The 27448-nt window shown below is 47.9% G+C and overlaps 1 protein-coding gene across 1 annotated transcript in view; it reads left to right on the top strand.

Annotated features, from left to right (window-relative positions):
• The window catches only part of LOC123392814 (astrotactin-2-like), a 251911-nt gene that overhangs the window by 188242 nt on the left and 36221 nt on the right, over positions 1-27448 (top strand). The window contains exon 3 of the mRNA XM_045082908.1: positions 6725-7109. Coding sequence (XP_044938843.1) covers positions 6725-7109 — 385 coding nt within the window. The remainder of the gene's footprint in view (positions 1-6724; positions 7110-27448) is intronic.

The raw sequence follows: 27448 nt of genomic DNA, 5'->3' as shown, positions 1-27448 counted from the left end.
AGACGGCCAGGGGCACCCCCAGTGGATCATCAGTCTTTAGCCATCCTGGGGCTGGCTGTCGAGACCAGACACAAGTGACGAGAAGAGAAGGACATTACTTGGGAGAATATGCATGTTCACAGCTCTGAGGATTAAAGGCCCATGTTCTTATCACTGCTGAACAGAGTATTATAAATCCAGTCTTAGAATACCAAATCCCTCTGCAGCTTGGCCGTTGTGAGGGAATATTAAAAAGGCCGGAGACAGAAATAATCAGTTTCCCAATGACACATTGTCAAATAAAGCATTTCTCACATTATCCTCTTTTTTTTTTTTCTTTCTCTGACTCCTTCTCCCGTGCCTGGATAGTTAACATGAAAAAATAGATGAAAATGAGGCCAGGCTGAATGGAGTTCTAAGTTTGACTTTTTGGAAAGCTCTCCCAGTGGGGTAGTTTGGGGCCCTTTCTATTTTTCATCGTTATGTATTTTTTGGTGTTTGATATTGTGTCCGTAAGCAAATCAGCTGGAGGTCCTAGCAGGGGGATGAAGGCAGAGCAGCAGGGAGGGTCCCTGTGAGGTTTGATACGGTGCCCTTTGGATGCTGAGGTCAGAGCTGCTATGGAGACAGTATGGTTTCTATTTCTCTGCCATGTCTGGTCAAGATTTTAGGCTTCTGGATATTTATTAAGCATAGACTAGGTAAATGGTGGGGGTAGCTGGTAACTCAGGAATGAGGAACATGGTCAACCAGATGACCGTATTACAGTAGTGCTACAGATCTTTGAAAACCACAGAAAGCCTGTGAGAGGCGACGTCACAGACTGGCCCCAACCTGAAGAGGCCAAGACCTTCCCTGAGGAAGTGATCGCCGAGCTGAGATGGCTGGTGAGTTGAAGTGAGCAGACGAAGGGGAGTATATTAGGTTTCTAGGGCTGCCATAACAAATCAACACGGAGTGGGAAGCTTAAAACAACAGAAACGCATTCCCTTATGGTGCAGGAGGCCAGAAGTCCAAAATCAAATTGTCAGTAGGGTTTCCTCACTCCGGAGGCTGAGGGAGAATCTGTCCCATGGCTCCCAATAGCCTCTGATGGTTGCAGGGAATCCTAGGCATTCCTTGGCTTGTAGACGCATCACTGAAGGCTCTGTCTCTGCCTTCACAGGGCCTCCTTCTCCTCTGTCTCTGTGTGTGGCTGTCTGCCTGTCCGTCTGTGTCCTCTACTCTTCTAAAGACATCAGTCATTGGATTTAGGGCCCACCCAATCCAGTATGACCTTACCTCAACCATTTACGACTGCAACAATCCTATTTCCAAATATGATCACATTCTGAGGTTCTGGGTGGACCTGAATGTGGGGAGGGGGTCATTATTTACACCACGAAGGGCGCGAGAGCACCCTGGGCTGAGGACACACCCAGTGTGGAAGAGCCCAGAGCCTCACACTTTGGGGGAACTCTCATTGCTCAGTGTGGCTCCAGGACAGGGAATGAGACTTGGTGGGGAGCTGGACCTAAGAAAGAAGCGAGCATCTCATCATGAAGGACCTTGGATGCCAGGCAAGGGGTCCAGACATTATTCTGAGGGCCCTGGAGAGCCAAGAAGGGGTTTTGAGCAAGGAGGAAGGTGCAAAAGGATTTGAATAGAGAGGTTGATATTTGTTGAGTATTTCAGTGCCAGACCTTTTATTTTCTTGTTTAATCCCTGGCATGACTTTTCACATTGGAAACAATGAGCACATTTTACAGGTGAGCCTGGATGCAGCCCAAGGAGATAAAATATCACAGCCAGCTTGTCACACATGGCCAGGAGGGACTCAGGGATCCCCACACGGGTCTGTGAGCCCCCAGACACCTGCTTTCCCCATCATGGCACTCTGCCCTTGCCATGGCCCACCATAACCCTTGTCTTCCTCCACTGGGGGATCTGCAACTCCCCATCAGCTACAGAATAAGAGGAGTGGGCGAATCTTGCTCTAGAGAGACTTCTAGCAGGGAAGGTTCTGTACGAGACAGGGACCCATGTTGCTTCTGCTGTCTCTTTCCCACTTCCTCCCTGACAGCTTAGTGAAATTGTTAGATCTGTAAGAAAAAGGTACAACCAATCACCCCAAGACCTGTGATCCTCACAGTCTCACACAAACCAACCCCTAACTAACAGACTGGCATTTTTATTTCTGGAAATCGCTGCCACTTCTCCAACCTTGTTTGTCTTGGGCTGCCCGAGAGTGAACACGGTCCAAATCGGATTTGGCATCAGGTCGTCCCTGAGGCCAACAGGGCCTTCGCTCACCACCCCTGGAGCCTCGGCCTCTTCTTAACCTGCTTTCTGAAAATGCACAGGCTTTCCCTGCATCTTCTTCTCCCTCCTTGGCTTGCTGTGGCCCTGCAGTGTTTCCTTCACCTCCAGGGCTCGTGCTGGCTCTCGGCATGCAGACTCACTGGCTAGACACTCCGGCCTTGCTTACTTTCCTGGAGTCATCTGCTTTTCTGTTGGCTTGTCCTTGGTGGAGAAAGGCCACAAAGAAATGGGGGACAGCTCTGTGTAGGTGGGCTAGCGCAGCAGCTTGGTCCAAAGACCGTCTGCAAGGATGTGGTTGACGGTTTCTTCTTGCTTCTGAGTTACTCGTCTGCTTTCTTCGGGCGAACTGTCCCACCAGGACCAGAGGTGGACACATGGTTCTCTAGAGCTTGTCCACAGCGCTTCTCGGTTCGTAAGGGCTATCACAGTCTTTGCTCAGCAACCGGCTGAGACGCATGAGTGAGACCTGATCACAGGTTTGTCATGTACCAGGCACAGAGCACAGCTCTCCACGGCCGGGAGCCCACACCTAACCTCTCTCTCTGTGGGTGTCTGTGACCCAATCTTACGGATGAGAAAACTGCGATTGGGAGATTCATTCCTCTGTCCAAGGTTGCCCAGCTTCTATGTGGTAGCATGAGAGTTAAAGAACTCTTTCTGACCCTTTGTCATTCTCTGTCCCCAGCCATGCTATACTATTCCAAGTATTGCTAAGTCCAATTTACAGATGAGTAAACTGAGGGTCCATTGGGGAATCTGAGAAATTCAAGCTCAAACATAGTGAGCAAACATGAGTTTGGAACCTGTTTACTGCCTGCTTGGAGCCTGTCCACAGTGTTCTTTACTCTGCTACATTTTCAGCCTCTAGGAGCTCAGAGCTGCTTAGACCTGTGGCTGCTGTGTTTAAGGTGAAGTCCCCTGGGCCTTTCAGGAGCCCCGCATGGGGACATTTGTTTCAGTAGGTCCTTTGCACAATAAACCCTTGAAAACTGAGATTCTCCTTGGGCCAAATTTTCACAATGAAATTCTGATCTGTGACCGAAGCCACATGGTTGGTGGCTCAGCCGAGGCTGGTGGAAGCTGAGGTCGGCATGATGGACTTCCTGTCTCTGTGCCTCAGTTTCCTTACTTCGCATAGGACAAAGATACCTCAGGTGCACAGTTGTAGAAAGGTGAATGGATATAGAGCACCTGTGACGAGTTTGGTCCAGATTAGGAAGGATTGGAGGACTGCAGACAAGTTTTGCAGAATATGCATTGGGGTGCAGAAGATCAAGCTGTTTATTCATTCATTCATTCCTTCATTTGTTCATTTGCATTAAACAGACCCTTGCCGATGCTGTTGACGGCAGTGATAGCTAACAGTCTGTGAGCAGCTGTCTCATCCCGCACATGGCACTAAATACCCCACACATATCTCACTCAGCCTCACGATGACCCGAATACTGCCCTTATTTAACCCAGCCCATTTAAGCCAAGGCTCTGAAAGCAGACGTGACCTAGTCAAGGGCACAGAGCCCTTAAGGAATAGAGTCTGGGCTCCAGTTGTGTCACTCTGAGGCCAGCGCTTGGCCACCGTGCCAGATACTGCTGCAGGTGTAGGAGGCAAAGCATGAGGCTTCCTGCCTTCCAGAAGCTGCTGGTCTGGATTTAGGAGCTGACGCAGCATGGCAGGGGTGACCGGGGAGGGCGGGCTAGAGGCAGTGGAGGCAGGGAGGGGCGGTCGTGGAGGGAAGTGGTCATTTGGGTTAGGCTTTATCTTTCCAGGTCATTGTTAATCCTGGGATCAGACCACAGGGTCAGACCCTCATAAACAGGGTAGGCACGAGGGGCTGGGAATGAAGGGTCCTAGACCAGGCAGGGCCTGACCCTGCCAGCCAGGGAAGTGCCCGGAGATTTCCCCAAGATGCCATTAACCAAAATGAAACACGTTGTTGAAGAGCAGCCTTAAGACGTGCCCCTCGATTCCTGGACTTGAAGAGAGTGTTTTCGTTTTCCCCTCTCAGCATCGCTGTCTTTCTGTGCACCCGCGCCATCGTTCCCATGTTCCCCTCTCCTCCCTGCGGTCTGGGAGAACCATTACGCCGTCACGTAGCCAGTGGCTGTGCGGGGAAGCCTAGAGTTTAGATCCCTGCTTTACCACATCCTGGCCTTCTGTACCCGGATGGACCGAGGATCAAAACCTGTGTGACTTCCAGCAAGTTGCTCAACCTCTCTGAACCGCCTGTTCCTCATCTCATCAATAGAACAGAACTACATGCCGTCACCTAAGATTGTCTTGAAGATCAAATAACAGGAAGTGAGAGTAGAAAGGGGAGGCCTGCTGCGTTGCTGTTGTTTTCTTGCCTCCTCTCTCTCTCTCTCTCCACGGTCCTCACTGCTGCGTCGTTCCTTCACACCCTTCTCTGTGGGAAAAGACGGACAAGTAATGCCCATGCAATGAGACTTCTAGACACAGAGACATCACTGTTGTATGTTCTCTGGAGGAACAAGGATCTGTTCTTGTTTTGGGGTGGCTCTGAAGGTCACGAGCCACGCACATGCACCCATTGTACGTGTGCTTGACAGTGTACACGCACATACACACACATTCGCACACACACACACACAAATGCACGTACTTGCAGATTTATTGGGTTTGTGTGCTGGTGCTTAAGTTCTGACATCCACAGGAAGCTTCCCGAGGATTCCACAGCAGCTCGCTCCTGAAGTCAAGGCAGGGCGGTTGGCTGTACCCGCATGCCTGGGGACCTCTTAGCCCACTTTCTCACCCGCTCCTCACACGCCGTGGAGGTGATGAATTCCAGCATACTGACCTGAGGGCCTTGCAAAAAGAACATGACAGCTTTCCGGCGTAGGCAGCAGGATAGCAGATTATTTTAGTAAACAGCATTCTTCCTGGCCCAAGCAGGTCTGCCTAGCAGAAGTCACAGCCAGAAGCAAGGCTCCGCTTTCGCTCTGTGGCTCACCGTGAGTTTCTGAGTCTCTCGATTCCAGCCCCCTCTCCACCCCGAGTGAAGGCAGTCCTTCCTGACCCTGGGGATTACCCCCAGGGACTCAGCGCCCGCAGCCTCCTGTCCTCCAGGCCCAGAGCACAATCCATAAGGAAGAAAAGCAAGGTAACTAAGAAGGCTCCTCCATTCACAGACGTGTTTGTAAATGACCCTACTCTTAAAGAACTCATGGAAAGGGTATTTCACGGGTCTTATGAATCATGTAACATATGTTCATACACTGTAAACTGTTCCAACATAAGTTATGGGAGGCAAACTCTGTTGAATATTTGCCAGAGGGATGTATTAAAGAAAAATAAGCATCAGTTTGCCTTAATGTTCTGATTAAAAGAATCCTAGAAAGGTGTGTGTGTGTGTGTGTGTGTGTGTGTGTGTGTGTGTGTGTTTTCATTTAGTCATTCAACAAATATTTATGAAGCACATATTTTGTCTCAGGCCCCCTATTGGAAGTCACATACTAGAAGACTAGTGTTTCTGGGGTACCTGGGTGGCTCAGTTGGTTAAGCGTCTGCCTTCAACTCAGATCCTGATCCCAGGGGCCTGGGATCAAGCCCCACATCGGGTTTCCTGCTCACTGGAGAGTCTCCTTCTCTTTCTCTCTCCTTCTCCCTCTCTTCTTGCTCTTCCTCTCCTCTCAAATAAATAAATACAATTTTTTATTTAAAAAGACTAGTATTTCTTTTTTTTTTTTAAGATTTTGTTTATTTATTTGACAGACAGAGATCACAAGTAGGCAGAGTGGCAGGCAGAGAGAGAGGGGGAAGCAGGCTCCCTGCTGAGCAGAGAGCCCGATGCGGGACTCAATCCCCGGACCCTGAGATCATGACCTGAGCTGAAGGAGTGGCTTAACCCACTGAGCCACCCAGGTGCCCCAAAAGACTAGTATTTCTGATAATGAAGGATATATGAGACTATGCAGAAATGATGTTTGACCTTTTAATGTTGTCTCAGATGTGCAGCAGGTTGGAAAAACAGCTACTATCTCTTGATCCTTCAGTGAACCCATTCTAGAGATGAGGAAGCAAAGCTGAGAGAGCATGAGCCAATGTCCTGGGGTTGCTGCCTTCATGGGAGGCAGAGCAAAAATTCAGATATGCACCTGTGTGAAGCCACAGCCCTTGATTCTTCCAGCATTTAGCTGTCTGTGTGGCTCTGACCCGACCATTATCCACCTCGTTTGCTCCTTGTGGCAACCTCGTGAAGAAGGGAGGGCAGAGATTCGTATTTATCCTTATATACACAAAAAGCAAAGCCCCCCAAAGTCAAGCAATTTGCCCAAGATCACACAGCGGCTGTGGCTGGTGGTTCCTGAGTTTTTATGAGCCATGCCCGGGGATCTGGGCCGAGTGGAGTGGACAGGAAAGCCCCCTCTGACACTCTAGCCCAAAGAGCCGTGGCCCATTCGCTGTCCTTCTTCCCTTCTGCTCTAGGGTGGACTCATTGCACTGCTGCTTCTGCTGCTGGTGTTCACTGTGGCTCTGTACGCCCAGCGGCGCTGGCAGAAGCGCCGTCGCATCCCCCAGAAGAGCGCGAGCACGGAAGCCACGCATGAGATTCACTACATCCCGTCCGTGCTGCTGGGGCCCCAGGCCCGGGAAAGCTTCCGCTCCTCTCGGCTGCAGGCTCACAATTCTGTCATTGGAGTGCCCATCCGGGAGACCCCCATCCTGGATGACTATGACTACGAGGAGGAGGAGGACCTTCCCCGGCGGGCCAACCATGTCTCCCGGGAGGAGGAGTTTGGCGGCCAGATGACCCACAGCCTGGACAGTCTGGGCCGGCCAGGAGAAGAGAAGGGGGACTTTGAGAAGAAAGGTGAGTCTTCCCTGTTGCATCCCACCCTCCAGGGGGACCTTTTGGGAAGCTGGGAAGAGGCGCGGAAGCCAGGTGGTTGGGGGAACAGGCGGTGTCTTCTGGGCGAAGCCATTCTGGATCTATGGCCAGTCTCTGTTGAGTTATCTGAATTTGTCTTCTCTAGCTCTTCAGTAGTGGTGGGGAAAAGAAGAAAAAAATCCAGTGTTCTTCGAGTTTTGAGAAGCATCAGAAGTTATATAGTTCAGTATCCCTCCTTTGTCTCTTGATTACCTCCCTTGATGGCCTTCTCACTACTCAGTTGAGAGAATTCATCTCATTTTCAGACACTACTGTTACGAAGTTTTTCCTTATGTTGAGTTGAAAACTGTTTGTCTGGCCCTTCACATCCACAAAGAAAATGAATCTGATCTTCCTTCTCTAAGTCAGCTCTTAGAAAATCGGACAAGAGGAAAAAAAAAGTACCTTGTAACTTCTGGAAACCAACCTAAATAATCCCAGTTTCTTCAACTGGACTCAAGTGACACACTTTTCAGATATTTCACCATCTGGGTCACTGTCCTGTAGATAGAGAGTCTAATTTTTCATGTCTTAGAATGTAAACGTCAGAACTAACACCCCTCTGCTCTCAAGGGGGGAATGCTCTCGTGTTCAGCAAAATGGGATTTTCACCTCCTTCTTGCCAGCTGTTATACTTGGATTGATGCAGCTTGAGATCACATTTTGTGCTACTATTGCTGGTTCATACTGGGCTTTTTGGTGACTGAAACCTCTCACCCTTTTTCATATATGCTGTTGCAAAGACCCATTTCCCAGAAGTTGGTAGACAATTGATTATTTGGACACAAGCACAGAATATATTCCTGTTCATCTTTGTTAAGTGTCTGTACTATCTTGTTTATAGATGGAATTTGGCTCTTGTCCTGTAAATGCTGCAATTATCTTATTCTGCTTTTTCCTCCTCCTTGTCTTTGTGATACAGGCGATAACAGTGGGTTAAAGGCTTAGCCTGGAGACCCTTGTGCTTACACTGACGCACTCCTTTTGTAAACTGAGAGAAACCCTCGCTGTTTGGGCCAGTCCTGGAGCTCTGAACTCTGCATCCTACTTTTCTTCTTCTGGGATCCTTCCTCTTGGACTCATCTTTCCATGTCGCTCAGTGAGCTAATAAGAACATTAGGGGCTTCTTAAAAGGAGACATTTTTGTCAAGCCTAGAAACCTGCAGAGGGACGCGAGTGAGACAGGAGGCTAGAGTGTAGGTTTTAGAGTCACCTGGACCTGAGTTCAAATCCTGCCTCCTTTATTCACTGGGTGACCTTGGAAGAACAGGAATTCTCTGAGTCTTGGTTTCTTTGCCTAAGTGTTCTGGAAGGATTCAGGATAACAATAAAATATGTGCAAAATGCCTACCCCAGGGCCTCGTATGTGGCAGGTGTTGGATCTCCGAGAACTGCATTTGTAGTCTTCAAACCTTTGGTCTTAGCTGGGCATCCAGAGTGTCCTTAATGATGTCCAGTAGACCTCCAGTCTCATTTTATATTCCAGCCACCATGGTCTGGGATATTTCCCCTGTCCTACAGGTGACTCCTGTCTTTGAACTGTTCATTTCCTGATATTCCTCTCCCCGCTTCCCAAGAAATGAAGATGAGCAAATTGAACTGAACCCCATTCCTGGGTTCCCTGGTGCTGTGGCCTTGGGCAACCTTCTTCACCATCCCCTCAAGGTCATGCCTTCACCTCACCTGTTTTCACTGGACCCATAGTATTTTTTGTATATGTTCTGCCTTGGCTTTAAGAGGGAGTACAATTCGAAGTAACACAAAGCCCTTCATTTAGTCCTAGATCTAGTCCGACTGAGCTCTGATAAGTGTGGTAAGGCTGGAAGAGGGAGAAATCCAGGTAAAAGGAAGGGCACACTTTTCCTGACTCCACACAGGATTCTGGTCACCTTGACCATGGAGGAGAAGTGGCCGTTAGGGGCTGTTCTTACAATGTTATGATCCCTGAGCTCCTGGTGCTGCTTGCGTAGACAGGAGAGGGATGGTTCCATGGGCAGATTGCGGAAGATCTCACAGCAGCTCAGACCCAATGCTCTCTTGCCTCCATTGGATCCTTGGGAGAGAACCATGAGGCGCTCTCTTTCGTGGGGTGACCTGGGACCGGCTATGGGTTTTGTTAAGAGAGGATAACTCTTCAGAGGCTGGGCAACCCATACAGAAGGACTCCCACAGCCTTTTTGAAATTATATCGCCAAAGGCTAATCCCTTTCCCACTTAGATCTGCACCTTTCCACTTAGATTTTGCCTATCCATTCCAACTTTTTCTTTGTTTTCAAGCTCTGTCGGCTGCTTTTCAGCTTGGACTTGCAAATAATAGAGGGGACATTCTGGAGAGCAGAGGGAGAACGTTTCACTATGAGGGGGCCACTGGTTGCGTTTCCAAACCCCAAGATCATTTTCCTGAGCAGGTTTGACCATCAGCTGATACACACCCATGGGCCCAGACCCTTTGTTAAATATTGAACTTCTTCTGTGTCTTAGTAAGTAGTTTGCTGTCCCGAGCTCTCCCATGGCCTTCCTGCTGCCTGGCCATCCCAGCCTCTCCCCAAGAACCCTCCCGAAGCTCCCACTGTCTAGGAATAGGGTGCTTTAGGATACGTCTCCAGGATTATGACCTGTGCCCTGTCTTACTAATTGATACCTATGCCCTAGATCTCCTCAGGTATTTTGAATATCACTGCTGAATTTCACCTTGGCACATTCCTGCAGATTTAATCACGTCCGCATGTGAAGGCTTGGCTCTGTGTTTGGTACATAACAGAAGCTCAGTGCATTTTAATTCTAATTCTCCTTACCCATCCTTAAATTTATGTTTCCCTTCCCTGAATCTTATGCTTGAAAGCCCGAGGAAATTAAAATAACAAATGTATCACTTTATCAAGGGAAAGTGTAGGGGATGGCTAAGTGGATATTGGGTTTTCTTAATTTTGTTTTATTATTGTGAAAAAAATGCATGCTGCTTGTAATTGAAGGAAGAGGAGGAAGGAGAAAGGGGGAAATAGAAACAGGGACAGAGACCTTATGCAGCTCTGTATCTGGTGATCTGGGAACTTTCCATGACTTATGTCATTGACACCTCACAGTCACCCTGGGAGTCAGGTACTAATATTGCTCCCATTCTACAGAGCAGGAGACTAAGGCAAAGAGAGGAGGCTGAGTTACCTGTCCAGGGTCACACAGCTGGGAAGTGGCTGAGCCAGCCTGCAGCTCCATCACAAGAACAGTCATCGTAGGGACAGAGCTAGGCAGTGAACACACCATCCCACACCATGCGCCATGGTCTGGGGAAGGCACCGAGCTCTCACCATCACGGGGATAGTTAAAGCGTTGTCGCCATGAACTTGCTTCAACCACAAATTGGGGAAGAGAAGTAGGTGATTAACATCTGTTCTTGGAGGCAGGATGCTGCCGCATGGTAATTCTGAACTTCTAAATTGGCTTCTATTAGGGCCTTTGTGACAGGGAGATCCCATTTTTTTTAGTGTTTGGAGAGGTTCCCAGGAGTATAGGGGACTTGTGCTGATGTCAACAGAGCACTCTGGGGTGACAGAGAACTGGAAGATTGTTTATTAACTCACCCTTCTGACACCCCCGTGAATGCCATAGAAATGTCATTGTCGTGTAGCGCTTTCTAAAATTTCAGAGCTCTTTGTACCCAACACGTTATTCAAATGCCTTAGTGTTCAGACTTCTTCATATAGGGGCTCTAGCCTAAGCCTCTAGCCCCCTCCACTTCACCCCTGCCCAGCCATTTCCTCCTCATGCCATATCCGTCTTCCTGGCTTCCCCCAAACACATCATACTCATAAGTCTTCACTTCCCTGCCTGCCTTAGTCCGTTCTTCCCACAGTAGTGGCTCTGTTGTGATCCCTCTGGTCATAGCGCTTTCATGCTGTAAGCTTTTCCAGAGCTCTTCCTGCTCCTGATCTCAGCCCCTGTACTCCAGCTCATGGCCTCCTCTCTATTCTTCACGCTGGCGTAGCTTCTTTCACCACAGGCCCTTTGCATCTGCCACAGTGATCTTTGCTGAAAAAATCCCCTTCATTCTTTCCCCAGTCTGTCATGGCTGGCTCCTTCTGGTCTTCTGGGTTCAGCTTAAATCCCACCTCATCGGACAAAGCTCTTTTGTTTATGTGAGCTCTTGTCCTTTTACCGTGTATCAGCTCTTCAGTTGTTGTTTTTTTTTTTTTTTAATTTTTCTTTTTCTTTTTTTTAAGATTTCATTTATTTATTTGACAGAGTGAGCACAAGTAGGCAGAGCAGCAGGCGGAGGGAAAGAGAGGGAGAAGCAGGCTCCTCGCCAAGCAGGGAGCCTGATGTGGGGCTCAATCCCAGGACCCTGGGATCATGACCTTAGCCAAAGGCAGAGGCTTTCACCCCCTGAGCCACCCAGGCACCCCCAGTTTTTTAATTTTTTTTAATAATTTGTACTTACTTATTAAATATTTCAATTTTCTTACTAGATTCAAAGTTTCCTGAGACCAGGGACCACGTCTGTTTGGTTTGTTCTGTGCCTAACAAAGCATCTGGCATGTAATAGTAGTTGGGTCCGTAGATGGAGGAATGAATAATTCATGACTGCAGGGGTGCCTGGTGGCTCAGTGGGTTAAGCCTCTGCCTTCAGCTTAGGTCATGATCTCAGGGTCCTGGGATTGAGCCCCATGTTGGGCTCTCTGCTCAGCGGGGAGCTTGCTTCCCTCTCTCTCTCTGCCTGCCTCTCTGCCTACTTGTGATCTCTCTCTCTGTCAAATAAATAAATAAAATCTTTTTAAAAATACAATAAATTAATGACTGTAGAGATGGCTGTCATCATGCCTCTCCATCGGCTTGTAACTCTGAATGGACTCCTTACTAACCTTTTTCTGAACCAAACAGACCTTGTTTAGTAATTTTTTTTAAAAAAAGGTTCAGGTATTTATTTGAGAGAGAGAGAGAGAGAGGTGGCAGGAAGAGAGAGGCGGAGGGAGACAAGCTGACTCAGCACTGAACCCAGAGCCCAAAGTGGGGCTCACTACCATGAGCCTGAGATCATGACATGAGCCAAAACCAAGAGTTGGATTTTCAGCCAATTTGAGCCACTCAGGCACCCCTGTTTGGTATTTTCAATCAGTGTTTTGTTGGCTGTTCCCACCCACCTCATAAGGAAGAAATTACCTTTACTAAAATTTGGAGATCATCTGAGTTGCATAAGCTAAAAGTAATAAAGCCAGAATTTGAATCCAGCCAACCCCAGCATGCTCTGAAGACAATACCACATGGATTAATCCTGTCCATTTGAGCCGGAGAGGTAAGGCCTGGCTTAGATCCTAGCAATCCAGGTCTCTTAGAGCTGTGTTTATTAAAAATATTGAACGCCAGCCACAGGGAGAAATGGATTTTGTGCTGACGCCACACCCCCCCACACACACACGTACACACTACACACACACACACACGCACGCACGAATGCACCATGCCCTCCCCAACATATGGGAACATGTGTATGCATATCTCTAAAATAAGTTTTGCAAAAGAATGCTTATCTTTATTACATGTGACATGCTCTGATAGTTTCTTTTTATGTCATCTTTTTAATGCTGGTATGAACCGCTGAATTGGTTTCAGTTTACGAGTGGTCTTAATGTGAATTCAAAGATCTCCTAAGCCTCAGAGAGGGTCTCTTACACTGGGAGAACCCTAAGGGGACAGATCCCTTGGTCACTGGATCTGTGATCGCTCCCGGCATGTGCTCCTTGCCTGGAGGAGGATAATTCTGGGGGCTCAAGGTGAGGTTTGAGTGGAGGAATTGGGAACACTACATGAGACAGCTGTGATCCACAAAGGGCTTTATGTCTTACCCCTGCCTAGCCCCCGTGGTCAACCCATTGGTCTTTTACCCCATACTATGGCCCACTGTTCCCATCGTCTGTTTACTTTCTCTTGAAACTATTCAGCTGTTCCTCCCAAAGGACCCTTCATGTATCCTGCATATTCGTTCATCAGGGGACACTCTCTCCATCCCCTACCACCTAGAAACTTCTCCCATTATGCTCACTGCCTGGAAAACACCACCCATCCTGGAAGCCACCGCCCCACACGTTTCTCTTCCCAGGTGTTTTGGAGCCCCAGAGGGAGATTCTCCAAGAGCCTGAGGAAACTCACTCTCTAGCACCAGCTCCCCTTTGAAGGTGCTGCCAGAGCTCCCTGGGGGCCAGAGGACAGCAGGATGGGCTGGATTGCTTTCCCCAGAGCTAGACTGCTTTTAACTGTTCATACATTGGGGTTCCACACAAGATTATTTTGAAATATAGATTCTTTAACATAAAAAGAAGAAATGTTTGGATATGACTTTCTCACACCCAACCTCCTCTCTCCCCTCTCTTTATTGAAAGTACTTTTTGGATTCTGCATTGCCAAAGTTCCAAAAGAGTGTTGGGTATACTTTCTATCTTCTCTACACCTTTATTGGCTGTTGTAGAGGGAAATGGGTTGACGCTTGAGTCCCTGCATCGTCTTTTGGGTACACCTGCTCCTCACTATGCAATCATTCATTCATTTGTTCATTCAACTGGCTTAACAGGTGTTTACTGAGCACCTACTGTGTGCTCGTTGGATTTAATGAAGAAGAGACAAAGCACACTGGGAAATGGTTTTCTTCTAGAAGCTCACAGTTTAGAGGGGTATAAAACAGTAATAGCCACTTTACTTTATATAGTCCTTTAACATTTATAGAATGGCTTCATAAACATTATATGATACTCTGTGTGTTACCAAACCCTTTTGCGAGACAAAGAACCTTACAGGGCTCAGAGAAGTTAAATCACTGCCCCCACCCCCAAGCAGGACAAAGAGTAAGTTTGAGGGTAAAGTCCTCCTTAAACCCACATCTCCTGAGTTCAAGTTCACAGCTCTCTCCGTCTGACGATACTGTATTTATCTCTGCAGCATGCTGAATGTCACTTGGGAAACAACTTGTTACATCTACACTGCCCTCCCCTTCTTCATCTCAAACATTGAAACTCCTCATCTTTGGATGTATTCAAACAAGACTGGGGAGCAGTTGGCCGCAGATGGTGTGGCGGGCTTGGAGATGAGACACAATTAGTAATTGCTTCTAGTTCCCATATTGTAAAATTTGAACTTAATCTATTTCCATTCTGTTTTCTTGTTTGGACTTCTTAGAAAACAAAGAGGGGCAAGATCTGTATTTGAATAAACAGGCTCCTTGGAACTAGCTAGCGTGGCAAGTATCCAGAATTGAGAAGTTCGTTGGTTCTTTCTTTCTTTCTTTCCTTCTTTCTTTCTTCTTCTCTTCTCTTCCCTACCTCTTTTCTTTTCTTTTTTTTAACCCCAACTGGCTACTTGTGTAATGGTAGAACATGCATTTTCTTTCCAATTAATGTTCCCACACAGTGGAGTCAACAAGGCTTCAGACGACCAGAGCTGTTTCTGCTTTGACATGTGCATGTGTGTCCCCCCCTTCCTGGACACTGGTCCTGGTGCCTCATTGGGGAGGCTGGGTGCAGCGGGCAGGAACAGACAGGAGCTCGGCATCCCCAGACAGCCGTCCTCCGAGCTGTCTCCACACTCTCTAAAATAAGATATAGACAGAGATTTGTCATGGAATCACAAACAGGAATGTCACCAAAGCTGTCACCAGAGCCCCTTAAAATGTCACTTCCCAGCATTAATTGCCACGATAGCAAAACAAACGGGCATTCTCTGAGCACTGGCGCTTCCCCCTCCTCCCTCATGATTCTTCCCCAGCTCCCTGTCTCTCCTTTCCCCCTTCACCCCCAGAGTCCCCCTCCTCCTTGTCTCCAGGGACACTCTGGGCTTCTGACTTGATTCGACTGCCCTGGAGAGGCAGCCGCACGCACACTGACAGGTGCGGGTGAAGGAGGTTTGATAAATGTCAGAGGCTGAAGAGACCGCTCCCTGACTGATCAGAGCTGGAGCAATTTCCCAGCACGTGAGGGACTCTGGACCTCCCATACCGGTCTCCCTCGGAAAAACCTGGATGTCACCCAGTGGGGGCGTGGCTCTCCCAGAGAGAGTCCGGGCGGGCGGCTCAGGCTCACCGTCTCCCCCAGGGACCCCAGCCTGCCCGTGGCGCCGTGTGCTCGTCCCCCCACCCCCGCGATACAGTCAGTCGCCGTCCTTATCCACACGTACCATGACTTTTTATTTTCCTAATATTTCCTATTTATAAAAGTATGTAAGCTCATTGTAGAAAACTTTTTAAAAAGCCTCAATTAGCAGCTTTTCATAACGCCGCCTTCATAGCTACAGTAACTGTTTACGGTGTTTTTTCTCTTTTTTCCCCTCTTCTCTTTTCCATACTGAAAATCGAAAATCCACTATTTTATAGCTTACATTTTTATGAAATGTATGTCATAATATTTCAACGTGCTTATCATTCCATCTTCTGACTGTCTCGTAGCTTATTTATTGGTGAACATGTCAGTGGCTTCCTTTTTATTTTGTGTTCATTAGAAACAAACATTTTGGGGCCTTCTCTTGTGTTTCATTCTTCGGTATTATTTTCTCAGGACATAGTCTCAGGAGTAGAACTACTGGGTCAAATGATCTGACTGTTTTAAAGTTCTTGATACATGTTTAACTAAATACCCCTGTGTCATTAAGTGTTGGTAAATGTTTGTTTAATAAGATAACATTTGTTCATCTATTTTTTAGACAATTCTATGTTTTTATTTGCGAGAGAGTCAGGGAAAGCCCGAGTGGGAAGGGACAGAAGGAGAGGAAGGGGGAGACTAGCAGACTCCCTACTGAGTGGGGATCCTGATGTGGGGCTCAGTCCCAGGACCCTGAGATCAGGACCTGAGTGAAAATCAGACATTTATTCAACTGAGCCACCCAGGTGCCCCTGTTAATCTATTTTTTTAATTTATTAATTTGGCAAGCTTTAATTAAGCCTCTACTATGTGTCAGGCACTGTCTAGGATGCTAAGGATAGAGCAGTGAATAAAATATATACAAGTCTGCTTCCATTAAGCTTATTTTCTAATATATAAAGGCCATAAAAAATGAACATGAAAAATATGTATATGTAAAAACAAATATAAAATCGAAGTATTTTATAAATACATATTTTATAAGCATAAATATATAAAAACATATGTATAATTATATGTAATATTAAATCATGATCATTATAGTGAGGGAGAAATAAAACAAGGAAGAGTAGGATCCTCAGAAACGGCCTTACTGATTTGAGGACCAATCTATAGAAGGTGAAGAAGTAAGCCGTTTGGATATTTGAGGAAAGAACTTTTCAGGCAGGTGACTAGCAAGTGCAAAGGCCCTGTGGTATCACTGTGTTGGCAGTGTTCAAGGAATAGGAAGACGCAGTTTGGCAAAGAGAGCAGTAGAATAAATTGGGTCACAGAGATGCTGAAAAGAAGGTCACAAAGGGCTTGGTAGGTAAGGATATTGGCTTTTGCTGTGAGATGAGGAGCCATTGGCAAACAGCCAATTTTTTTTTTTTTTTTTTTTACAAAGGTGTTAAGCAATTACAGGCAAGATGTGAAGGAGGGGTTTAGGTGGAGATGATGTTTAGAAGGGATGATGATGGGAAGGCAGGAGAACAGAGGTTGCACTCTGGAGTCTCTAGGGTAGAATCTGGCCCCCAGGTATCTTTTTTCTGTTTTGTTTTGTTAGCATACAGCTTTACATTTTTCAGTTAAGTTATCAATCTTTATAAATCAGGGCATTTCGCATCACAATGCACATTTCTGCCTCAATTGATTATTGGCGACTCTGGGATGTCTAGGTCTCCCAGCACATGGCAGGAAGGGCTGTTTTCCCTGTTCCAATACAGGCACCACCAGACCCTCTTCTGCTGTAGGTCCTTCCTGGCCCCTATGGGCTCTTGAACTCAAACGTTCCTCCAGAGGAAGGGGACATTGAGCTTGCCCTCACAGTCCAGGCCATAGGAACAGAGAGGCCGTGGGAATGGTAAATTCGTCTCCAGTTTGTATCAAGACAGGAGGACATGAGGGGGTCTGGCACCTCCTGGAAGGCGTGTATTTCCACTCCCCATTAGTAAGGGAAAAGCGATGCCCGGTTTGGTGGCCATTCTTTTTCCTCTCCAATTCCCTGAGTTTCGTGTTTCCGGGCAGACAGAGGCTAGCAGCAGAACAGAGACCAAGAAACCTTTGAGAAGAGTAGAGCAGAGCAGAAAGTGGTGAGGAAGCCCAGCTCTGGAACCAGACATGTCCTTCCTGGAGTTCAAGAAGTGTGAGAACTGGAGCAAGTCCCTAACACCTCTGAGACTCGGTCTCCTCACCTCTGAAGTGGGACCCCTTTCTGCAGGATGCTTGTGAGGAGGAAAGGTGGTCAGACACGTGTGTAAATACTTAGCACAGGGCTTTGACTCTGCACGGAAGCCATTGTTGTGGTTTTGTCTGAAATGCTCACTGTTTTTAGCACGCAGAGGCGCAGAGAGGGGGATGGGTTTAGCTGAGGTTGGACAGGGTGTGTATGTGGCAGGGAGGGGCAGCAGTAGCTCTAATAGAGGCTGCCCAGCTTCCAGCCAGTGTCCCCTTAACACGACTGCCACACTGCTTCAGAAGGAAGGCTTTCTTCCCCTCTAGTCCTGGATGCAAACCTTGGTGCTGACACCTTGTAGGAGATTACTACATATGCATAGAATGAATGAATGAATGACTCCTTGGCAGAAGGGACTATTTTCTCCCCAGAGGAGAGTCGGATGGACGACCCTATGCTGAGCTTGCTCTGCCAGCTCCTTCCCCTGACCAGTGCCAGAGCAATTGTATCGTTTGCTTACAGCCTGGAGCCCTCTTGGTTTTCAGCTCCTCCTTATGCCCCTGTCGGAGGCTCCAGGCTCCTGCAGTGCCGCCCGCTGAGCATAGATAGGTCGTCCCCACCCAGGACCCGCTCCCGTGCGACTCTTCAAACCTGGCTGCCCTTGGGGCAACAGCCCACAGATGCCCTGCGCAGTGGCATTTCCAAGCTGGGCATTTCCTGCGTTGCGTGTTCTTTCTTCTCCGCGTGTGAAAGCTAGGGTCCTGTTCTCTCCTATGCATGTTTTCCCATCTGTGGAATGGATACTGAAGACAAGAGGATGTTTGTAACTTGGCCAGGAGCCGTTCTGTTTCGGGTGATCAACACCCCTGGTGGGAGAAGAGTCTGGTTTCTACAGCGCTCTCGGCCCCCAAGTCTCCTAGGCTTCCAGCAAGGACCCAAGAATGGGAAGCGAGGCATCTTCCTTCTTTGGCTCGGCTGTTCCGTGCTTGCGTCGAGACCACCGATCAGCAGCATGGACAAGACTGCCCCCACTGTCCCTCTTCGTCACACACGTCCCTGACCAAACCCCCCAGCCCAGCGTACTACGTGGCCCCCAGACCACGCTAACAGACACAGGTTGGCTTTTGAAAATTGTGTGCTGTGGAAGGGGTGCTGGTCTCCTCTAACCAGAAGATCGGGGTCAGAATCGAACCTTACGTGCTCACGGATTTTGGGATTCTGGTCTAGTCACTTCCTTGCCCTGAGCCAGTGGTTCTCAACCAGGGGCGATTCTGTTCCTGTCAACTCCTTACTGGGGACATTCAGTGATGTCTGGAGATGTTGTTTGTTATGACGGGGGAAAAGGTACAGAATGTTCCTGGTGTCTGGTGGGCAGAGTCCAGGGATGCTGGTGAACAGCCCGCAGCGCTCAGGACAGCTCCTCGGAGTGAGGAATTACCCGGCTCAGCACGTCGGTAGGGACATGGTTGAGAAACCCCGTTGTGAGCCTTAGCTGTCACCGTGGTAGAATGGAGATTCTGATTTTCACAAGAATGTCGGATGGCCAAAGAATTATGGAAGTGAATCCTTCTTCTTCTTATTTTTTTTTAAAGATTTTATTTATTTGACACAGTTAGAGGGTATGTGTGTGTGTGCTGTGTGCGGGAGGAGGGCAAGGGGAGAAGCAGACTCCCCATGAGCAGGGAGTCCTACCTGGGACTCAGTCTCAGGACCCTGGGATCATGACCTGAGCGGAAGGCAGATGCCCAACCGACCGCGCACCCCAGACATCCCAGAAGGGAATGCTTCTTACAAACCAACACACTGTGCAGAAATAGAATGGAAAGGCTATTATTGCATTGTAATTTTTTTTTTTTTAACTTTCGTGCCTGTTTTATTTTATAGTACTTCTTTGTTATAGGGAGACCAATCTTTACAGTTTTTGTAACCAGTCTTTGATAGGTTATAATTTCTTTTAATTTTTTTTTTCTTTTTCTTTAACTGAAGCACAGTTGACACATGATGTTACATTACTTTCAGGTATGGAGCACAGTGATTGATAGATATATAGATTGATTAAGTCTGTATATTACACTGGGCTCCCCACAGGTGTAGCTTCCCTCTGTCCCCATGCCACACTATTACAATACTACTGACTATATGCTCTGTGTTTTGCTGCATTGTTATTCACCATCTATAGGGATTGGTTCTTTTTTTAAGATTTTATTTATTTATTTGAGAGAGAGCGGGAGAGCGAGGGCACACAGGGAGAAGGAGACTCCCCGCTGAGCAGGGAGCCCGATACAGGGCTCTATCCTAGAACCCTGGGATCATGACCTGAGCAAAAGGCAGACACTTAGCCAGCTGAGCCACCCAGGCCCCCCCTGTAAGGATTAGTTCTTGAGAGAGGTGCCCCAGGACCTTTGCATCACTCTTCCTCTTTCCCTCAACAGTTCTTTCTTCTGGCATCTGCATGGCTTATTCTCTCAATCCTTCCAGGTCCATTTTTAGAGATTATGTTATCACTGTGGTCATCCCTGACCACCCCGTATGAAACAGCACAGTATGCGTAATCACATGTACACACACCACACTCTCTAGTCTCCTTTATTTTGTTCTGTTTTTCTTCCTAGCTTTTGTCACCATTTGACCCATTATACATATTTGTGTGTCTATTGTCTGTCTCCCCCAGGTGTTTTGTCTGTCCTGTTCAGTGCCTCATGTTTGTTATTTAGAACACTGTGTTGCAGAGCATACAACAAATAAATAACTTCTGCAATGAATGGCTAAATACAATGAGTAAATGAGTCAATGGATGATTGACACTGAGTTCTTTTGTTCAGTTCATTCAGGTTTCAAAGAACAGTCTCTTTAGGTTAGCTGATGAGGGTTTATTTTTACTTGCAACAGGAGTAATAATTAGGTAGCCTGTATGGGCCAAATTCCATGATCAGCACTCAATAAATATTTATACATTTAATCCTCCAAAAAAATGCTTGTGTGGTCAGTAACTCTAATTGCCTTTTTTTTTTTCCTTTTTTTTTTTTAGATTTTATTTATTTATTAGAGAGAGAGAAAGAGAGAAATGGAGAGAGCGCAAGTAGGGGGACAGCAGAGGGAGAAGCAGACTCCCCACTGAGCAGGGAGCCCCATGCAGGGCTCGATCCCAGGACCCTGGGATCATGACCTGAGCAAAAGTCAGACACTTAGTCAACTGAGCCACCCAGGCACCCCAGTGCCTGTTTTCTTTTTTCAAATGAGGCAACCAGAGTAGGGAGAGCTCTTGTAACTTGCCCAGGATCATGTCGCTGCTTTGTGTTAAAGCCAGGATTTGTACCCAGGTCTGTGTGACCTTTGAATGCTTGCTTTGCACTAATGCTCTGCAGCCTTCACATTTGGAGAACTCAGGGCCCAGGGATGATGAGAAAATAGGGACTGATGGAGAAAGAGCCGTTGTTAGGATATAATGAGAATTAGCACACTGTTTCTGCCTCAAGGAGCTCTGTTAACTTCATGAATCCACGTCAGCCTCTCTGGACCTTTCTTTATCTCCTAAGCTATATATGCCCATGGTTTCTGCTGCCTCACAGCGCCTGTTCCTCATGAGATATGCTTATCTGACTCCAACTATCTTCTGTGTCTCCTGTTCGAACGCCCTATGAGAGAGTTTCTCATCCCCAGAATTTAATGTCCTAAGAGACGGGGCCTCACACAGGCCACGCCCCCATCCACAGGCTAACCCGGGGCTGTCTGTCTCTGCTTAGTCATGGGGCTCAGTCCCATCAACTCTGCCAGGACGGTGGCATCTCAGCATACCCAGCGGGACACTCTCTAGACTCTGAAGCCCCCGCAGCTGCCTTTCACTAAGGCGGGCATCTGTGGGGATGGCAGACCCTCAAAGCATCATATCCTGTCCAGAACAGTGGGGAGTCCATCTGCTCAGAGCAGGGCTGGTGTGTCTTGCTTCAAAAGAACCTGGTCTGTGAATAGCAAAGCTTAGCAAAGAGATAAATCAGGGAATGACGGATTATTTTCCTAAACGGTTCTTTATTTTACAGAAGCATTCTCCATGGGATCCCCTTCAACAGCTAGCACCCCACCATTGCATGTGGAAAAGGGTGGGATTTAACCAACTTTTGACTTACCAAAATGTTTAGGGACACACTAGTCCATAAATCCAAGCTAAAATAATGGGAGGGCTTTCTGGAGAGTGGCCAGCCAGCAGTAGGATTTTGGGTTTGGAATGGAGCATTCATGGGTGTGAATCCTGTCCCCACATAGCACCTTGATCTTGGACAGGCTAACTCCCTTCTTAAGTCTCAGATTCCTGATCTGTAAAATCAGTTTAATAATAATGTCGGGGGGCACCTGGGTGTCTCGTGGATTAAAGCCTCTGCCTTTGGCTCAGGTCATGATCCCAGGGTGCTGGGATCAAGCCCCGCATTGGGCTCTCTGCTCAGTGGGGAGCCTGCTTCCAATTCTCTCTGCCTGACTCTCTGCCTACTTGTAATCCCTATCTGTCAAATAAATAAATAATCTTAAAAAAAAATAATGTCAGACCTCTAGAGTAGTTTTGAGAATTAAATATAATGATATATGAATAGCCTGGTGCAGAGACCATCCACCATAACTATTAATGGTCTTGGGAAAGTTACCCTTCCTTCCTGAGCCTCAGTCTTCCCAGCTGCCTTGGGAGCAGCTTGGACCCTTTCAGGTCTAAACACCTCCATCCTTCAGTTTCTGCCCCTTTCACCAGAATTCTGAGGCTGGGATATCCAGATGGCTTGGGGCCAGTGGAGGTTTCAGCCAGAACTTCGTGCCATATGCCCAGCTGGTATGACTAATGGTATGTGCGTAGGGGGAAGAAGTTCTTAGAAAAACCAGGAGCTCTTTAAGAGGAAGAAAGGAAGACTTTCTCTCCTGCAGATTGTGATCTCGTACACTCTTATACAGAAATTCTGCAAAAGGGAAAAAGAATGCCTGTAACTAGCATCCTTAACTGGGCTAATAGGTGGCAGAGGTCAGCCTCAAGCTTCTTTGTAGAGCCTCCTGGCTCCAGTACTATTCTGTAAGTATCCCAGGGAGGTTGGCAGAGAGACATCGCTTCCTCATCATTTCCCTAGTGAATGGAGCCTTGGGAGACCAGATGCAACCACTTCATTATAATTATGTTAAGTGCCGCCTGATTGGCTCTGTTCATCACCCCGGGAGAGGGGCCTCGCCCACTGGACGGCCAGGCAACTCGCTTTGCCTCAGCACAGCTTTATCCCGTCCAGCTGTGTCCTTGGCGATGTCAGCTTGTTGTACCTGTGGTTCTCCCTTGGGGAAGAGAAAGTAGGGGGAGACAGAGGGGAGGGCACTGAAGGGAGATGAGGGAGTCTGGGCTCAGCCTTCAGCATGTGATGTGGTCTCAGTCAAGTTCTCTTCCTCCCTGGGCCTCTGCTGAACTCTGCGCATGGTCAGGTGCCCTGTGAGGTCTCCACTCCCTTATCCATCCAGCTCTTCAGTTGTGGGAACCTCAGGAGAAAGGTGGCATCGGTATTCTGAGAAGGGAGGGGAGGTTGGCTTTGTTCTGGAACCTGAGTATTGCCCTGTAGGGCCCTGGAGGAGAAAGCAATCTCTGTACTCTAAGAAATATTCCCTGAAAAAGCAGGAGTCTTTCCTTATGTTGTAGGAAAATAAGATTTGTCCTCTCCCCTCAAAGGGCCAGAGGGTGATAAGAGAATATTCTGGCCTCAGGGGTCACATTTTGTAATTCCCATCATCTGTGCATGGGTTTGGGGACAGGGGAATGTGCGTTTCCAAAGTAAGAGAATAGGGATGGAAAATCAGGAAAGACTTCATGAGAGAGAGAGAGAGAGAGAGGGAACCTTCAGCCGGGGTGTTTTGAGGCCAGTAAAGATCCAAGAGGGAAGATGAAGGAGCGGAAATTAGATCTCTCCATAGGCGGTTAGGCACGTGGGCTCTGGAGCTAGGCTGTCCTGGTTTGCTCCCTTATATTTCTACTGCTACTGGCTGTGCATACCCTTGAACAAATGAGTAAATGTCCCAGTCTCTCACTGTCCTCATCTCTAAAATGGAGAAAATCAGACTGTGCATCCCCGTGATGTCAGACTAAATGAATTGAAGATGTCACAGGGCATAAAATAAGGGCTTTTGCAAAGAAAAGGCTCAATAGATGTTAGTTATTCTAGTGCGTGGAGCGTCCTCTGCAAACGGATCAGGCACCTCCTGAGCTCCCGTGTTCAGTGCCCACAGCCACCCCACAGGTCCCTCCTTCATTCATGACTGGGTTGTCGCTGGGACAAAGCAGAGGCCGGACGAGCCCTGCCCTCCGACACGTCACTGCCTGGAGAAGACAGACTTGAGACCTGTTCCAACTGATCGCACAATTCCAGATTGAATGTGGAGCTACCGGGAAGGGAATGTGCTAAGAGCTCTGGGAGAGGACAGGGGATCTCAGCCTCAGTGTGGCTATTCCGCAAGGCCTTTCTGAGGAGGGAGGATTTAAGCCAAAGTCTGAGGGAGGCACAGTGTTTGGCCAAATGAAGAGCTGAAGAGCAGAGGAAGTGACTTTTGTGAAGATAAAGCTTGGCCCATTTGGTGACCCAGAGGCCAGTGTGCCTAGAGCCCAGTGAGGGGACTGGGCCAGAGTGTTCTATGACACAGAGATGGGGAAACTGAGGCACGGCAAGCTGTAGTGGCTTTCTAGAGGTTATGGATCTGGGATGGAAGGGTTGGGGTCTGTCTGAGATGAAAGCTTTTCTTCCACCTCCAGTGGGGAGAATGTCATTGGACGCTGATTCTGATTTGCTGTTGCAAGGAACAGAGAGCATCTGTGTCTGAGCTGAGGGATGGTGTAGACGGACAGCAGTGACTTCGGAGGTGGTGGGGCAAGCTTCGTATGCCCCACTGAGTTTGGACCTTATCCATTTTATTTCCCTTAGGGGGATGGGGTAGAACTGGATTAATTTCAAAATAACCCCATCCGTGCTCCAGGGTTTAATATCTCCTGTGTCCCCTGGGTCATTCCTGGCTTCAGATGCTCTGCTCAGATGAGTGGTATAAAGTGTTTTCGGTTTCTCATAGTTCTGTGTGTGTGTGTGTGTGTGTGTGTGTGTGTGTGTGTGTGTTTTCTTCCCTGAAGCATGCTGAGTTCACTGAGGGAAATGCACGAGACTTGGGTGAAATCTTATTTATTTTTTTGGAAGGAATGCAGTACAAAATCATTTCTCTCCCTGCATAAATATGCATGAGGCTGGCCTGTTCTCCACTTCTCAGGAAGCAGAGGCGGGTTGGGGGGGGGGGGAGTCCCATGTGACTGGTGTCATGGCTCTGCCCATGGCTGCTGGCACCCCATTCATCAGGGGGGAACAGCAGCCTTGTGAACTGTGAAATTGGCAGCCCCCTGACAGCTCTGGGGCCCACTCGAGCAGGGACTCTATTTCACAGCTGGAAGGTGGCAATGTGGAGTGGAGAAGCAGGGCGCTGGGCTTAGCGGGCCGGCGCTGCCATGCTCCCCTCTCAGTCTGCACAGACCCCAAACTTGTCTTGCTGAGAGGGCATGCTTCTTGATTAAGGAGAGACATGGGGAGAGAGAGAGGGAACTAGAAAGAGGAGGAACCCAGTGAATGACAATGGCCATCATAACCTAGTTATCATCATGAGCCCCGTTTTACAGACCAGGAAAAATGGGAGTCAGAGAGTTTAACTGTTTCAAACTGTAAGATGTAATAGAGCCAGGATTAGGACCCGTGTCTCTGTGTCTGGTGGGCTCCAGAGTCTGTGTTCTGTGCGCACCGCTCTCTCCTATTCCAGCCTGCTCTGAAAATAGTAAAGCAAGGAGAAACGCGCATTCATTTAGTGGCCATTTACAAAGTTGACAGTCTGTGCAGAGTTTCAAGTCACAGTGCCAAGTGCTAGGGTTTAGGGGGGATTAACATTTTGACAAGTTCATGGTGCATGAGAGAGATTTGGATCAACAGGTCATCACAGCAGAATGACATATTTGAGAGTGCGGCCAGCATACGATCTTAGCTCTGACCTTTACAGCTCTGTGACTTGGGGCAAGTTATTTAAGCTCTCTGGGCCTCCGTTTCCTCATCCCTGAAACAGGCATCTGAGCATACCCAGGTTAAAAATTGCTATCAAGATTAAATGAGATATTCCAAGGGGATTGTGTAGAACAGCAGTCCGTGCATAGTGAGCCATCGATAAATTATTGCCGGGAAGGTGCTGGGACGTGAATATCAATGTGCATTCTAGGAACACATGGGAAGTAGCCTTTAAATGTGCTGAGGATGGTGGGGGAGGCTTCCTTGGGAGACGACATCCGGAAGAATGAGAATCCTGAATTGTGAAGATGAGAAGATTAACCCAAGGGGCAGGGGAGGGGATGTGCATAGGTCCTGAGGTTGGTAAGAAAGAATAAAGAGTGGCATATTCTGGAACTGCAAGGTATCTAGAGTGAGTGGGGCAAAAGGACATGCCCAGGAACAGCAGAGTGGGAAAGCCGACTGGGACCAGATCCTGGGGACTTGGACTTTATCTGGAAGGCACTGGGCAGCCCCTGAAAACTTCTATGTAGGGAATGCCATGCCCAGATATTTTTCTTCCCAGAAAGATTACTAAGGGGTTAGGATATTTTTCTTCCCAGAAAGATTACTAAGGGGTTAGCATCAGTGTAGATTAGAATAAGGGCAGGGAGATCAAAGGAAGACCGCCACTGTGACCCGAGTGACAGATGAAGAGCTAGATGCTCCAGGAGATGCTACAGTGCTTGCCCGGGAGCCAGCCTGTCTGGGCTTTCTCCAAAGCTCTTCTGTAGCTGTGATTTTTGATTTGACTCAGGTGCCCTCCTCTGAGCCTCAGTTCCCCTCTTTGTTAAATGAGACCAGAGGGGGCATCCAGTCCTGTGTCCCACAATCCTGTGTCCTTAGGAGGAAGGGTAAAGAGGAAGGACATGTCTGCAGGAGAGGAGGAGGGAGTGAGAGGAGTCCCTGAAAAGCGATGTTCACGAGATCTAGCAATGACAGGTCCACAGGGAGGCAGGAAGGAAAGCCTGGGGCTGGAGGTGTTTGACACAGGAAGGCAGACGAGTCCTCTCACTGCCCTGCCCAGCAAGCCTGGAACACAGCAGGTAGGTGCTCCCCCCCCCCCCACTCTGCCCGATGTCCTTGTGTTGTGTCCTGATTTATTGAGGGAACATGCAAGCAGGGAGAGAGGGCCAGGGACAGGTGCAGGAAGGGGAGGCAACTGAGAAGAGGAAGACCCCCTCCCCTTATAGGAACAAGGAGAATACCTCTGGTCTTTGCCTAGCATTGCAAACAATGGTGTTTGTATTAGGATGATATGTCGTATACTATGTGGTCCGTTTTTCCTCTTGGAGACGGTTCCATCATGCAGGAGCCAGAAATGATTATAATGTTGGCTCCCTTATCTCCAGGTGATTCTATATAGAAAATATCAGATATTATATATGTATATGTGTGTGTGTGTGTGTGTGTATTTACATGCACAGAATGCCTTATGTACACAGGTATACAAACATACAACTCTCTCCACGGGGGCTGGAACTCAAGATCTGTTCTTTTTTTTTTTTTTTTTTTAATTTTTTATTTTTGATAAACATATATTTTTATCCCCAGGGGTACAGGTTCTCAAGATCTGTTCTTACACACTCTGTCCGCAGCATTTAGAATATTTCCTGGCACATACGGGTACATCCTGGTTGACTAAATCTAAGAGATGAGTTAATGCTAGCCATCTTGTCTACCATATTTACAAGAGAGGAGAGGATGGGAAAGAAGGAAATACAGGGCCGTGGGAGGACCAGAGGCAGCTCCATCACCAGCCCCCGATAGAGCCAGCTCTGTCTGTGGGTGGCGGGCCCAGGAGCACCCCGGCTGCAGTCGTGTGTGTCTAATGACTTAATTAGGGCTGGTACCGCTGGGCGCAGCCCTCTTCCACTGCAGATGTTGTTAAGCTGTTGCTTGGCACTTTGATTCTTCTGCCTGCTCTTTTCTCTGGAGCCT

Source organism: Mustela putorius, unplaced genomic scaffold, assembly GCF_011764305.1.
Source record: "Mustela putorius furo isolate JIRA1106 unplaced genomic scaffold, ASM1176430v1.1 tig00000596_pilon_pilon_pilon, whole genome shotgun sequence".
Classification (NCBI taxonomy): Eukaryota; Metazoa; Chordata; class Mammalia; order Carnivora; family Mustelidae; genus Mustela; species Mustela putorius.
The sequence above is the reverse complement of the archived record's forward strand: the minus strand, read 5'-3'. Positions and strand labels throughout refer to the sequence as shown.